The sequence below is a fragment of the Mytilus trossulus genome, chromosome 2 (assembly GCF_036588685.1).
Source record: "Mytilus trossulus isolate FHL-02 chromosome 2, PNRI_Mtr1.1.1.hap1, whole genome shotgun sequence".
NCBI classification, from domain to species: domain Eukaryota; kingdom Metazoa; phylum Mollusca; class Bivalvia; order Mytilida; family Mytilidae; genus Mytilus; species Mytilus trossulus.
This window is the reverse complement of record NC_086374.1, coordinates 22,712,925-22,728,954: the sequence shown is the minus strand read 5'-3', so window position 1 is coordinate 22,728,954 and position 16,030 is coordinate 22,712,925. Positions and strand designations below refer to the sequence as shown.

General features: G+C 31.3%; 1 protein-coding gene across 13 annotated transcripts in view; it reads right to left on the bottom strand.

The window, feature by feature from the left end:
- Window positions 1-3,399: 3,399 nt before the first annotated feature.
- Window positions 3,400-16,030, bottom strand: part of LOC134706755 (serine-rich adhesin for platelets-like) — a 33,595-nt gene continuing 20,964 nt past the window's right edge. For 9 of the 13 annotated variants that reach the window (XM_063565978.1, XM_063565977.1, XM_063565983.1 and 6 more), the window contains 8 exons: window positions 15,054-15,137; window positions 13,306-13,575; window positions 12,955-12,972; window positions 12,291-12,326; window positions 11,066-11,182; window positions 7,673-8,218; window positions 4,957-4,992; window positions 3,400-3,934 (listed from right to left, as the gene is read on the bottom strand). In XM_063565978.1, coding sequence (XP_063422048.1) covers window positions 4,973-4,992; window positions 7,673-8,218; window positions 11,066-11,182; window positions 12,291-12,326; window positions 12,955-12,972; window positions 13,306-13,575; window positions 15,054-15,137 — 1,091 coding nt within the window. In that variant the 3' untranslated portion in view covers window positions 3,400-3,934; window positions 4,957-4,972. Of the gene's footprint in view, window positions 3,935-4,956; window positions 4,993-7,659; window positions 8,219-11,065; window positions 11,183-12,290; window positions 12,327-12,954; window positions 12,973-13,305; window positions 13,576-15,053; window positions 15,138-16,030 lie in introns of all 13 variants that reach the window. The other 4 variants (XM_063565984.1, XM_063565987.1, XM_063565986.1 and 1 more) reach the window with 3 other exon arrangements.

Below are 16,030 nucleotides of genomic sequence, written 5' to 3'. Positions count from 1 at the left end.
ACAAGGAAACATATCTACTAATTCTTCTATTGATATCATGAATATTATTGATAAAAAACAACGAAATAATAGGTCTCATGGGAAACGTATCAATCGAAATCAACGGGTTAAACATCGTATAAACTATACACTTGATAATCTCTATCTATATTTAAAAATAATGGTAGGCATCAATTATTATGTAAACTGGGGCAAATACCCATTAGTAAATTACACGATATTTTCAAAGAGTGTGACACCATCTCATTCTTCAGCCCACTGTATGAATATTCTCGTATAATTACAGCTTTTTCCCACCATACGTTGTTCCCCTGAAAATCATAAACGTCATTTTTTTTGAAAGTTAAATATATTAGCAGAGGTATTGATTTTATCAACTTATCTAGTATATTTAATGACTCTACCGTTCAAAACTGTATATCTCCCTATTTTGATAATATAGAACCACCTATAATTTCATACACATACAAAAAACCCAGCCGAAGTTTAATTTTGATAATACGTCGGTTACATCAGACGTGAATATAGATAGTAATACTCCCTTAACTTGAAACTGCGAATCGTCGAAGTTTAGATATGTTCCCTATGGCCATGTTATTACAGGGGACCTCAATATCGTCCAGGACAGAGAGGTTAAAAACTTTTTGAAAAAAGGACCAAAATATCGTCCTCCATCTTAAATAGATTGGAAAGAGTGTCGTCAAGTCACCAAAGATACCCTTTCCTCGTTTTGAAAAAAATGGTGTAATTGGGAAAAATCTGATAAAAATTCTCTTGATTCTTATTTGAATAAATGTATGAATGTGATAGATAAGAGAATATCACATTTTGAAAATGATTTAGAAGTAAATAATAGAGTACATAATACACCTATTTCCAGAATAAGAAATAAACTTCAAGAATTTTCAAAGCGGTTTGTATTTGTACAGGCCGACAAAGCAGCCAACAATGTGGTGGTGGTATGCCGTAAATACTACACTAAATTCATCTACATTAAAAGTTTAATGTTTAAACAAAAACGAGTCCTTAACCAATCCAAATATCTCAATACAACTCCTAAGACACAATTCTCCTTTTCTTGTGACAATATAAATCTTCAGCGATGTTGAAATAAGAACGAGTCCTTGAGCAATCCAAACATCTCAATATTATCTCTAGGACACACTCTATTTTTGTAACAGTATATATCTTCAGAGAATCAGTGACCTATCGTATCATTAAATACATATATAGTTTATTTTCATGTATTTAAATATTTGAAATAGTCGGTCAATATTACTATTTGTTTCCTTTTGAACCAAACTATGTAGGCAAGTATCTATTTGTTATTACTTTAATAGTAAAATCATACACGCATATACACGCATAGATATTGGTAAGAAATAATTGATTTGATGATGTTATTTCACCTGGTGTTTCGGTTTAGGTTTTCTATTACCTAGGCATTATCCTCATCAGGTACCCTAGCCCTACAGCAACATGATAAAAATAAACGAAAATTCTGGGGCACAAGACAGGTCGTAGGTATTCCCATGGACACTTATTGTGCCCCTTTATTAACAGACTTGTTTTTGTACTGTTACGAATCACAGTTTATGACTGAACTCAGCAAAGACCCGTCGAAATTGCATTTAATTGATAAATTCAACAACACTTACCGTTATGTTGATGATATTTTTTCGTTCAATACCTCACCCTTTTTCAGGAATGCATTTATGAGTGAATCATTGTTTGAGTAAAGACCAGTGGCAAACATTTCTATTTCTGCCTACGTCCAGTCGATTCGGGATGAGTCTTGATAAGGGATTAATAAGGCTACGTCAAGAGTTTTTATAAGTAATAAATATTAAGTTTAGACAAAATCGATCTCTGTAAAAAAACTTTATTAATAAGTGTTATAATTATCAATTTTATATAAAAATCGTTTCTTTTTTAAATATACATGGGAAAATTAAAGTTCTGATTGCCTAATTTTATGTACACTCAACCTACACAAGGCTTACATCGACTATTGACTGCATGTAGACAAAACATGATTTAAACTACATGTAAACATTGAGTTTTATCAATGGGGTGTGTTCATTTTATGTGTGAGTTACACTAACACAACACCGAGTTTAGGTCAATTTGAACACGACCTTAGTTGACTATATGTGAGAGTTTTATACGCCCAATAACCAGTGAACTGTATATTTGATACATTATGTCTGGCAACTACTAGTAATTGTTCGTGAATATGAATTATGCACTAAATCAGAAAATGTAATTCCCCAGGATAAAAGTTGATATCAGACGGGTTTAGTTGTTCTCTTTCGGTCTTTGAATGTTTTATTCTCTTGGGGAAATTTTACAATGTGACTCGTTTATCATTATGAAAAATGTTCAATGCGTTTTAAAGAGATATTTAAGCGTCCTGCAATTTATTTTTAATGTTTAAGTACACACACTCCGCTATTATGATATTTTATTTGTTTACACTTCCAAATAATTTTGACTAGGTTCGTGATTCTCAATGTTTAGTTTTCTGTTTAGATTTTTGTTATTAATATATTTGTCATATAAGTCTTTTCGTCGTTTTTCCTTTTTGTTTTATGCTGTTCTGTTTTTATTTTGACGTGTGTTTTTTTCTATTGTCACCTTGTTACCTTTTTCGTCCTTATCAATTACCAGTGAGATAATAAGCAACAATACACGTTCTGTTTCTTTTATATCTCAATACAAGCGTATTCTCATATTCTTCTTATATTTTTTTATATCCAGTTTATCTTTCCATTTTGACAGCGTTTGATCTTTACTTCAAAATAGTTTTAATTATATTGATTTCTTCATTTTTATTATTCGCCAGCAGTTGTTAGTGTAGCTACATCAGAAGTAGTAGAGAACAATTTCCCCCCTGCATCCAAAATATTCCGCATTTTATGTCTTCTTCAATGTTGTAATCAACTAATTGGTCGATTCACTTAACAAGTCTATTCTTCGTGTAACTTTTGATTGCAAATGATATAGATAGAAAAGGGGAGGTTTGTATGCACGTAAATCTGGTGTATTTAACACAGAAAATGTTGTGTCTACTAACATGACTAAGTGAGGATATATTGTCTTCTTTGTTGCTGGTTTTTTATCTACATAATGTAAAAGAGGGGCGAAAGATACCAGATGGACATTCACGCTCATAGATCGAAATAAACTGACAACGTCATGGCTAAAAAAAGAAAAAGACAAATAAAAGTTCACAATATAAGACATAGAAAACTAGACTAAGTAAGGCGAATCCCACTTAAAATTAGGGGTTATCTCAGGTGATCCAGAAGGGTAAGTAGATCCTGCTCCACATGTAGTAATTGTTTTATAACGTTTATTTTTGTCAGTAACTCTAACACATTTTGACATAAATCAACCGTGTTTTCATAAAAATATTTTATTTTACAAATATACATTAACGATTAACAATGTAACCAACAGTGTGACATATATCACACTTAAACTCTTCAGAAAAGGTATGCATAATAAATAACAAAACTTTCTACATATTTTAACGACTCCAGCCGTTGGTGCTGATGACAATTTATGTTTGGATGCACATAAACTCTACAGTTAATAAAAATTAGCACATTAACACTACGCATTTACTGGTGACACTGAAATATGTAAGACCAGTCTGCAATTGCAACACATAAATATACACAAAAATAATTATATTAATTATACTAATTATAGTTTTTAACTTTTAACATCTTATTAAAATGTACATTGGTTTCGTTTGTAAACAAACTATCAATCACTGTGTAACTTATTTATTGAGATATATATTTTTGTAGCTTTTTTATATGTATTTCATATATATTTAATGTCTTTCACCAACACACATTAGTTCTGTTGATAGAAAACGGAGACAGATTTCTGTAAGTATAGTAGTCGACATCCCTTGTTTCTTCTGTAAATACAATAAATTAGATATCATGTAAACAATGTATTAATCCGTATTTTAATGCATTCTAATAAACAAAATACCGAACTCAAACGCAAATTCAAAATGGAAAGTCTATAAACTGACAAAATAAAACCATACCAAATCAACGGAACAAGGGGAGAACAAATGCCATATTATAACTTGGAACAGGCATTTTTTCTATGAAAATGGTAGGTTAGAAATGTTTTTTTATAAATAGGTAAATCTCTGACTCACCCAATAAGAAAATAGTTTGTATCTAGCAGCCACTACATACATACACAGTAATTCACCACAATTGACTAAGCAATTCAAAGAAACGTACTATATAGTTGTTAATGTCTGTCTCATTTTGCTTTTCTTGTGGACAGTTGTCTCATTGGTAATCATACCACATCTTCTTTTTTATAATCAATGGAAGGGAGGTTGATAATTACAGACTTAACCCGCTTGCCTTCAAAGACTTATTGTTATAAATCACTTATAAAAGCAAGCCTATAAAATTATTATAAAACATGTCTTGATTATCATTGTACATTATTTATATTACACGAACGCGTTTTAAGCTGTTAGTCCAAACAAATAATCAAAACGTACATTTAGATTTTGATCTTCCATGTTTTATTTACATTTTCACCTTATTTAATTTACAAAATAAAAACGATGTAAAGCAAATTCGGTAAACAGGTATGCGATTCTTACACAAAAAAATTACAACAAAGTTTGATTATTGTATATTTGATTGTTTTTTTTGTATTTGTAGAGTTCGTTGGATATATTTGTACTGTATTGTGCTTTTAAATGATTTAAAGTTAAATAATATGGTAGAAATGTATGCTTCCCTGTTTATGACAGAGAACGCTACCCCTTGAATTTTGTATCAATTGGCAGATACATACTTTTTGTGCATAAAATTCTTTGCTGTGTATAATTTAGATTAGTAGGCGTAGGGTACGACAACAATTGAGTAAATGATATAAAACTTATTCCATGTATATGCTACTTACCTAGTCGTTCAAAGACCTAACGTTGCCATAGTTCAACTGAAATGTTAAAATGAAACATTGTAAAGATGTCACAATCAAACGAGAATTAGTATGATGATAACATCTGTGCTAGCCATTGGCTACGATAAAGTCCCCTCTTATCCACCCATGGCAAATTAAGTCAGCATTTGGGGTTAAAATTCTGACCATATACCAATAGCTGAAATCATGACCATTACGACTTCATTATTCGTGACCAATGGCAGCAATTGGTTTAAGTGTCGAGGTGAAAAATGACTGTGTCTAGTGTTTACAAATTTCTTGAGGCAGAATAAGAAAATATACGTTGATATTTCAACATTTGCACTAGAAACATACACAGGAACACCAGTTGATTGGTTAGAAACAGCAATTGTTTATTTACACGTGATCATCTCAAGTGGGCGTTTTGATTGGATGCAGTCACTTACAACTGCGACCAATCCATAGCATTACCTTGTATTTTTGAAATTCTATTATAATCCGTCTAAGGTGGAGAGGAGGGACTGGATCGTAGCCCTTAGCTAGCAAAGCTGATTTGATTACAGATCAATTAAATATTTAATTTGTCAGTATCCAAAATATCATATTGATTTGTTATATTTTATTGAATAGAAGAAGTAATTTAACTTACCGATAGAAGCAAACAAATAGAAATTACTTTCAAATAAAAAGAGAGTAAATTAATCTATAATGATATCCATTATAGAAAACGCAATAATTATCATCCGCATGTCAAGCCCTTCTTCAAGCAAGGTTTTCAAGTTTGAGTGATTAATTTTTATGTTCCACAGTTATTTTGAATTGTGAGTATGAATGGATACAATTAAGCAGCAGGAAAGGAAAGCATCTGCAATAAAGCATTCAATTCAGTTGCATCAATGCATTTCATTTCAAATTTTAAAGATATTATCTAAATGTTGAAACAAGGCACTTGCCCAATACGCAAATAGCCCAAGATATGCAACATCAACATCAACATCAAGGATGAATTAAAAATTAATTTATTACCGTCAGTCAACGAAAGTTTTCCAAAAGCTTCACTGAAATACACTGGCAGGTACAGGAGTAAACAGATCGGATGTAATGACCATATAAAATTTCTTTTCATTTACCTGTTCGCTTTGACATGCGTAGGGTATAAATAAAATATGTCTAAACAAACCCGTCTTTTTTTACCGGATATGCAAGCAATTTCATTCTTTTAAAAGTGCATTAAAAGCAACATACAGTATTTTTTCTTGCAGTGCTTTAAAATACCTTTGGTTGTTTATGAAATTGCATTATAAATAACATGTTTGGGTGAAGTGACGATTCTTCATGTCGACAGTTTTTCTTTAGTCCACTACATTCTATGGAATTATATTTTTTGGGAGAAGTGAAAACGAGGTGGATACCAAATGAACAATTAAAACTAGTCAGGCCAAAAAAAAACCAAACCCAAAAACAACCCGGACACAGCATGACATAAACAAAAATATCTTCATCTATTATAACCTTATCTGCTACATGTTGTATGTTTTAAAATCCAACTCTGATTATCAGTTAAATACATACCAAGCTTAAATTTTATGATATCGTCATGAACTCATTTGTAATATTTCTTGCTCTTTATAAAGTGTCAAGATAAACATATAATTTCTTAACGTCATTTCAACACTGAAATTGGGCCAATGAATTGATCATAAAACAGATTTGTTACTGATTTTCCAAAAGTAATACATTATAAAATAGCGATTGGAGAGAAAATGATTCCTTTACTCGGATTTTCATATCAATATTAACTTTCTAATGAATCTAATTTACTAAAACCAATGATAGACTTTTTTTTAGTTTGACCCCGCCACATTATTTATGTATGTGCTTGTCCCAAGCCAGGAGCCTGTAATTCAGTGGTTGTCGTTTGTTTATGTGTTACATATTTGTTTTTCGTTCATTTGTTTTTACATAAATAAGGTCGTTAGTTTTTTCGTTTGAATTGTTTTACATTGTCTAATCGGGGCCTTTTATAGCTGACTATACGCGGTATGGGATTTGCTCATTGTTGAAGGCCGTACGGTGACCTATAATTGTTAATGTTTGTGTCATTTTGGTCTTTTGTGGATAGTTGTCTCATTGGCAATCATACCACATCTTCTTTTTTATATGAGCTTTCACCCCATTTGAAGAGTCATACTTTTACTATTAAGGACGAAAAATCACAATAAAGGTTTGTTCCTTTCCATGTTTTCAAATGTGGTTAGGAATGTTTGTGTCATGAATTAAGACACCATATCAGTTATTGTGCATTGCAAAAGAGGCGTTATCTAAATAACATTTTAAACCCTCTGGCAAATTACAATCAATTAAACAAGAAACATTAAAGAATGTTCTGTGGCTATTTTAACACTTAATACTAATAATAACAGTTATGGAAGCATACAATCAATGATATAATCATGGTCACTTCAACCAAAATAGAAATTTTTAGTTATACATTTTTTATTGTGAAAATGAGTACCGGAAAAGGTCTGAATTTGAAATCGTTTATAAAATTAAATATATCATGTATATATGTTTGCAGTATTTTGAGAGCGACCATGTCGCTCTACCATGTGTATTATACTCTAGGAAAAATTGTTTGAAAGATCATACATGTATATAGTGTATTTGCATAAGCTAAGCTAGTAATAAAAGCAAGCATACCTTCATGACTTACTTGGCACCCCACCAATACTGGATGACAATGGAGATTCTGTTCTTTCGAAACCCTCTATCCCGGATACTGTTCCTGGTGGTACTACCCCTTTGGATGTAGAAACTGTTGAAGATTTTTCAGTTCGCATACCTGGGAAACCTGACATGTTAGATCCAGATCCTGGAAAGGTAGCCATTCCAGATGGAGTTTCAGTTGCTTGATTAGCAGATGGTGCAGATATAAAATCTGATCCTGGAAAACTGTTAACTTCAGACCTAGCCTCGCTTCCAGGAAAACCGGATGCAACAAATGGCACTTCTGATCCAGATATTGAGACACTCGATTTTGGGGATTCTACAGGACTTCCCATTCCGGGGAAACTTGATGCTACGTCTGTACCTGCTCCAGGAAAACTGGACGTACCTGACTCAGGGATACTGGAGGTACTTGCTCCAGGAAAGCTGGATGTACCAGCTCCAGGAAAGCTGGACTCGAAATTTGCACTAGGAAATTCGGAAAATGATGGTGCTTCTGTAGGTTCGGTCATTACTGGAGCTGCCATGTTTCCTATTGGAAGATTCAACGGTATTGTATAACTCGAATAATCAAATACTTAAATATATTAAATTTAGCCAAATACAATCTAGCACCGTTTTTGAAGTTTCTTTTTTAAAAGTAGGCGTTACTTGAAAGCGGAAAAAGTCACAAAATGAAGTAAATCAGTTCTTAGTTCTGCATAAAAAATAAGTGGTACGTTAGATAAGTATTAATTACTAAAACGTTTATCATATGATAAACTAAAGGGTATATGGTAGTTGGTAAGGGATGCAAGTATTCGATATTACAATTAAATTGAAAACAATATGGGCCATTTCATTTGCACATATGTATATAAGAAAATTTGTTATAAATTCTTACCTAGGTTTGAACATAACAAAGTGTCTTTTCAAGGAAGGTTATTTATATTTGTGCTTAAAAGTATAAATATTCACGTTAAAACAAATTGAAGTTGCATTTTCTAATTGCTTTATAAGTATCTAAATGACACGCAGTATTCATACAAGGTACTGTCAATTAAGCTCGGATATCGTCAACATTTTATAGAATGAATTTCGACGTAGAAGGACATAGCTTATCATTTGCAATTTATATTTGTATTTACATTTAATGCAACAATGGAAATTATTAAAGTATGAGTTTTATATGTATAAAAGAACAAGACAAGTTTATTTGTAATATTGCTCAACAATTATGAATCATTAACTTAAAAACAAAAATCATAGAGTAAAGAAAAAAGAAATGTACTTCTGGAAAAGAATGCCCGAATATTGATAGATACTTGTTGCAGTTTTACGAGACAACATATTCACGTTGTCTGTCTAAATATACATTTCAGTAATGTTATAAAATCACTAAATATTCTTTGACACAAAAAACAAGATGAATTATTTTTTATAGTTTATGGAAATACCTATTTTCTGAAAAAGAAAAATATTTCATTCAATCTAATTAAAATAATTTATGCTTCGTATCTTTTTTATATCCTCTTGATTAAAGTTCCTTAAATTAGTATTCCTTGATATTGGATAACGGTTTTTTCTTCAAGATATAAGTAGCCAAGTTTTTGTCGCATTGTTAGAATTTTTTGTAAGTTTCTTTTTGTCGTCTCTGAGTTATAACTTTCTTTATTCGATCAGAATGGTGTTAGCTCTTACGGTATCAAAACTATAACGCTTCTGTCCTACTGCGACTGGAGTATGGACATACAGGATCTAAATATGAAGACCATCATCAGTAGACCTGAGTGTGGTTGTAAGGAATACATACACTGGTTTATATCAAAATATTGACGCCGAATCTGCAAGTGTTTTTTTTTTTTTTTAATTAAGCCATTCTTTTATCATGACAGTTAAAACTTCTCTTAATGGTCGACGTTTTTTTAGATGAGTTTCGATTTGTATTCATCTGTTGAGTTTAACCTTTTTCAACTGATTTTTATAGTTTGTTCTTATGTTGTACTGTTTAACCACTGTCCGAGGTTAGCGAGAGGGTAGGGATCCCGCTAACATATATATATATATATATATATATATTTGTTTTTCGTTCAATTTTTGTACATAAATTAGGCCGATAGTTTTCTCGTTTGAATTGTTTGAATTTTGAATTTGTTATTTCGGGGCCTTTATAGCTGACATCTGCTCATTATTGAAGGCCGTACGGTGACCTAAAGGTGTTAATTTCTGTGTCTTTTGGTTTCTTGTGGAGAGTTTTCTCATTGGCAATCATACCTCGTCTTCTTTTTTTCACACTGTAGTACTTAAGTAACGGACTACTTTTCAACCTTGTTTGAATATGCATGAAATAATTTTCACTGATTTATGTTTTGGAGGGGCATCTTCATTGATTAAAGTTTTTAACAATTCTCAATTTCTTTCATGGTAATAGTATACAATTCCTACAGGATTAAATTGGGTAAGAACTTTTGATTCTTTGGAAATCATTTAATGCCATGGAAAATCGTTGCTTATGTTCTATTTTAGGTTTTTTATTTTCTCGTTATGAAATTACTGTAATTTTTTTTTATGTTTCGTCTTATCTAGATAGAATACTGGTCACAAAGCTCCTTTTGATAGACTTTAACAAATATTTGCATAGCCTTCAAGTTTGCCAGAGAAATAAAAGGCCCATTATTTGCACTACACGTCAATTTATAACTGTTTCTTTGAAATTCCAATGTCTAGCACAAAACGATCTCCACATTGACAGATACTGTTCTCAAAACATGCTGTTTTCAAAACCAAAATATTTGATTTTTCTTGTAATTTTCAGTCATAAAGATCGCAACTCAGATTATGCACCAATGGTGTTTCTGTAATTCTATCAATTGACCTTAATTCATTCTACCAACATACCGGTATATGTAAACAAACACAAATAAAAGAAAAAAGAATATATGCATCAAATGTGCAGAATTTAAAATACAATGTTAAGCTATATGTTACCTTACACATTATTGAGATTTGAGTGAATAAAAAAAAGTGTTTATAAAAATTATAATGACATGTAGGATCATAATGAAGTTATTAATTGATAATGATATTTTTTGTAGCTTCATTTATATCGTTCTTAGAGAAATACGAATGAAAACAGTTATAACTATAAGTTATAAGTCTATACGTTATTGTTAGTATCATATTCTATTTCATATTATAATGTGGTGGATTAGCAAATCCCTCAAACTCTTGAACAAAGTTAAGCATGCATACATGAATTAATTCGTAAATTAAAATAATTGGTAAAGTGCAGGACTGACTAGTAAACATGAAAAAATAACGCCACAAAAACTGATGACCCATAAGGTAAAAAAAACATTCGGTTTTCTGCATCGTTGTTAAATATTGAAGACTGACTTACTATTTCGCTCATCAATAAGATTTTGGAGAATTTGCATCATTTCACCAAGATTATTTTTGTCAGCATTAGTAAGATCAAGGACTGCCATGACAAGTCCATTTCCGCGCTGATATATTCCTGTAAAGCAATAGTGTGCAGAAGCAATGCAAGACAACAATTAGTGAAACGGATACATTTATCAATTAAACCAGGAGTGCGCCTCATGGCATATTCTGACCTTGTGAGAACAGATTATTACAATATATATATATGATTTCAAAGGTTTTTTTTTACACCTCATGCGTTTAAAAATAAAGTTATATAATCTACAGATTACAAAGGAAGGTTGTGATAATGTTAGAAATTAAAGCGTAGGCAAGCCAGCAACAATATATTGTAACATATATTAACATTGTCAGATTAAGGGGAGTTGGTACAGAGTATTAATGACAATGACGTCTTGTCGTTTAAAAATCTGAGAAAAAAGAGCGAAATTTTCGATTAGTTTGTAATATTGTCGAAATATTTGAACATAAAAAAACTGGTATTCCTTTAGGAAAATATCTTGTTCTTTAAAAGCGCTGAAATGGTATTTTTTGTTATTTCATTCTAGTTGTCACATTTCAATTCGGAACCATTTCAAATTACATGCAAATATGTGAAAGTGTATTTTTACATTTATTTTTAAATGAATATATATAAAAAGAAAGTGTTCGCATGTTCATGTGAAAGAAAACTGAAACACGATTGCTATGTAATTCTGGCATCTATTTCGCGTAGTAACTACTTTTGATACGATTTGAAAAGATTTACGACGTCTTCTACGTCATATATCTGCTCCGAGTCGAAGAACAAGAATCCAAATCATCACATTTCTGGCATGAACAGGAATGAAGTTACTTCGTATATGCAAATTTCCAAACTACTATTCATGAAACTGTACATACTCCCCTCATTAACAGGAAACAAATAATTATTATATAAATAATGTAAAGTTGATTAACATATCTTACGCAGTATAAAGTATCAAGGCAACACAAAGCTTTCATAACCGTGCAGTTATCAGATGAGTTGTTGGTTTGATTATATGTTTGCATGAAAATTAATAACATGGAGATGTTAAAGGATTGAAGTGACTGTTAAAAACACACATTAATTATAATGCTCTCATTTGGAAATATAACGGTATACAGGGTGTGTTAAGCTACATATATGAGTGAAATACTTTCATATTTATAAGGTTTACCTGTTTTCGGTGGTGTAACCTCGGCTGTATTTGCACCTACAATTATAATATCAAGTATAACAATCATATACATCACGGAAAATATGTGTGTTTTAGTATTTACAGCGTCCAATCATAAACATCTTCTAAATTAAAAACAACAAATGCCGTTTCCTATGCCTATGGTATTTCATATGAAACACATACGCGTTTTGCAAGTACAGAAGATATAAAAAAAAAATGCTACGTTTAAAACAAAAAGAGAAGTCGATACAAAACCAGCTTGGAGTACTTAAAATGTAACTCTGTAGTTTGATTCAAAGATAACATGTTTAAGCTACGTCAATGATATGAGCTTGTCAATCTGCCTTGGTCACAAAAAAGCAACATACCTATACATTCATTCATGTACATAATTAAATAAATCACTTCTGTATGCATACTTTATTGAAAGCTTCTTGTTCACGTCGCCTTTTATGTGTTTGAGATGTTTGACAATGGGCGTAAAGCGGACACAATTCAATCCACTGGTTTCAAAACGATAAAATGTTGAAAAGTTGTTCGCAGATGACTCTAATGCTATCGAAATAGTACATAATTCCACATTTAAGGTATGAAATCACAAAATGACATAAATAAAACATTTTGGAGATTGTTTTATGGAAAGATAGACTAAAGGTTTTACCTGGAAACGAGGATACAGCTGAAACAGAAAAAAAAGAGATATCAGTTTATTTTTTATTGCGAATTATATCCAATCCACTTTAAATTGGGCGGATCATCTTCCAAATGATAACTTACGGTATAACTCATACGCATTGTGTAAGTAAATTATGCATTAATCTTTCTAAATAATTTGCCTTAAATTTTGGATAATTTGTTGAATATACACTAACACATGAAGGTAATAATCAAATTAATATGTAATAACTGTAGTATTATATCAATATGAGTAAATTATTCTACTACTTACTGTCTTTTAGGGAATGCAATTAGAGAATTTATTTGACTGACACTTTATGGCGAGGTAACCTACCTGGTTTAATATCGGTTCTTGAATTAGGTTCAACCATTGTAACGTCTAATGTTGATGCGGAATTCACTCTCCTGAAATCTTGTCGGGATCCCATCATCTCACCTGCGGGAACGGGTGGAATGTTTTCAGAAAAAGGCGTTGAACCTCTTCCAAGGTCAAACGGTGGAAACAGCTCGGCGTCAGCAGATGCTGGAATGTTGTTTATATCTTTAGCGGGGAATACTGGAGGTGGAGGAGGTATTTCACCTGCTGTTAATCCGGGTTCCTCTCCTTAAATCACACAAAATCATGCTTTAATATTATTTATGAAAGAATATTTTATATAAATTTTTAGTTTTCAATAATTCATCCATATATGGACCATCTATTCATTGTCATGAAAAAATTTCAAAATACTATACTTATGATTAACACACTAAAAAGTAAAAAGTATCTCCAAAAAACGTACTAAACATTACAGTTGGTGCATTTTAGTTATAATCATAGCATAGGAGAAAAATGTTTGCTGCCTTATACAATCGTCTATACACATGATAATAATTTCCTGAAATAATATATATGAAATGAAATGCAGACTATACAGGCACTAATCTACGTGAGTAAAACAAATGTAACAACAGATCGTTAATTGAGGAATAACAGAACTGTAGTTGTAGTACTTCAACAACAGTACTGTTATTCCGATTCTAATGCATTACAAAAAAGAAATGATACGATGATAAAATGACTAAATTTGACAAATAAAAAAAAATCCGCACTTTATAAATGATTTTAGCGCAAAGACGTATGGGTAAACGTGACGTCATACAAATGAAACTTACAAACTGGAGGATATTATGTTACCTGTACGATTCAAATTCGGATAAAATTACATTAAGACTGCAAATTCGTGGTAGGTGTTGTTTTATTTTCGATTATATAGCAGTATTCGAACATTTGTCGATTCAATGAATTCAAAACGGCGGGTCCCTCCTTAGATACGCCTAGTCAACTGTGGATTTGACGATGAAAAAATTGTAACATAAAAATTGCATTAGAATATCATTTCATCATCTATGAAAAATTTTGTTGCACATGAAAGAAATTGAATTAAAAAAAATGCTCCAGTTTGTACAGACAAAGTCTGATGTTTCTGGGGTTTTTTTTGGTACAATACTAGTATATTATACATTTAATATAGGAACAATGATTTGATGTATTTTGGATCTTCCTCCTATCATTATACAGAATACATACATATACATAGGTTGAAATTATGATTTTGCTATCTATTAAAACGCCAAATGGAAACAAATACCGGTATTCAAAATTTAACAACCAACACAAAATGAATCTATCCTATGTGCACACGTTTCATTCGTATAAATACTTCCTTATACAGGTTTAACCTATTATTTTCAAATGCCTGTACCAAGTCAGGAGTATGACAGTTGATTCCACTCGTTTTTGATAAATTTTTGTTACTAGTTATACATATTTTTCTAAATATCTATCATAAGATGCTAGACAGGTTTTATCTATGTCTTTTAAATCTTGAATAGCCATTGGTTTGATATCGACTGATACATGTAAAAAAACACAGAACAGAATGGGACAATATATCTTATTTGTAGCTTCTACTAACGGACTAAACGACAAAACAACAGTAAACAGAGTATAAGGAAGTTCATATACGAATTGCAATGAAATCAGCACAGCTAAAACTAAAACTAGAAACTACAAGCATTCTTTGACTCATTTTACCGTACCATTCACTGTTAACGAAAATGAAACTGGCGAAACGTTCGGAAATATGGCTTCTGAATTGGCTGAACCAATATTTGAATCTCCTGCTGCAATAATGTTTTAAATTTTGATTGATAATAATATGCATATTGAGATGATTTTAAATAAAAGAAAAACATCGATTTATAAAAATCTTACACTATACACTTTATAAAGATTTAAACGAGCTTGTCAATATTAGATCAACTTTGAAATTTCGAAAAACTAAGGATTTTCTTATCCCAGGCATAGATGACCGTATTTCGGAATTTTGGTACCTCAATGCTCTTCAACTTTGTACTTGTTTGGCTTTATAAATATTTTGATATGAGCCTCACTGATGAGTCTTATGGAGACGAAACGCGCGCATGGCGTACTAAATTATAATACTGGTACCTTTAATAACTATATGGATTCTTACAAAGTAAATAAACAGACCAAATCAATTACGTTTACTGCATCATGTTTAAAAAAAACATATGTATTTGACAGTAAGTCAATGTATATTTGTAAAGAAGTTAAACATAATTATTACCTTAGCGTTATATGTATCTGCACTTTGGTCGGATTGTTGCCTCTTTGACATATTCCCCATTCACACTCTCAATTTTATAGATGATGTTCTCACTATAGGCATTTACATAATTTCATAAACATGTGATTTGCTTCGGAGTTAAGTATTTTTGTGATTTTACTTTTCATTCAATCGTATTCATACACAAAAACGGTACTGCTAATCAAACAATTAAATTAGGAAACCTTGAAATGAACTTCAGTTAAAGTTTTATTTCATAATAACCTCGGAAACATCTAAAATAACTGCGAAGGAAAGGAATGATCTGAAAATCATAAAATGACGGAGAAGATTATTAATACAATGCAAATGCAGTTAGATTTGTTACTTTTGGAATTAAGTTTCGGTGTTAGTCTTTCACCAATATCGATTACTCATGCTGAAAAG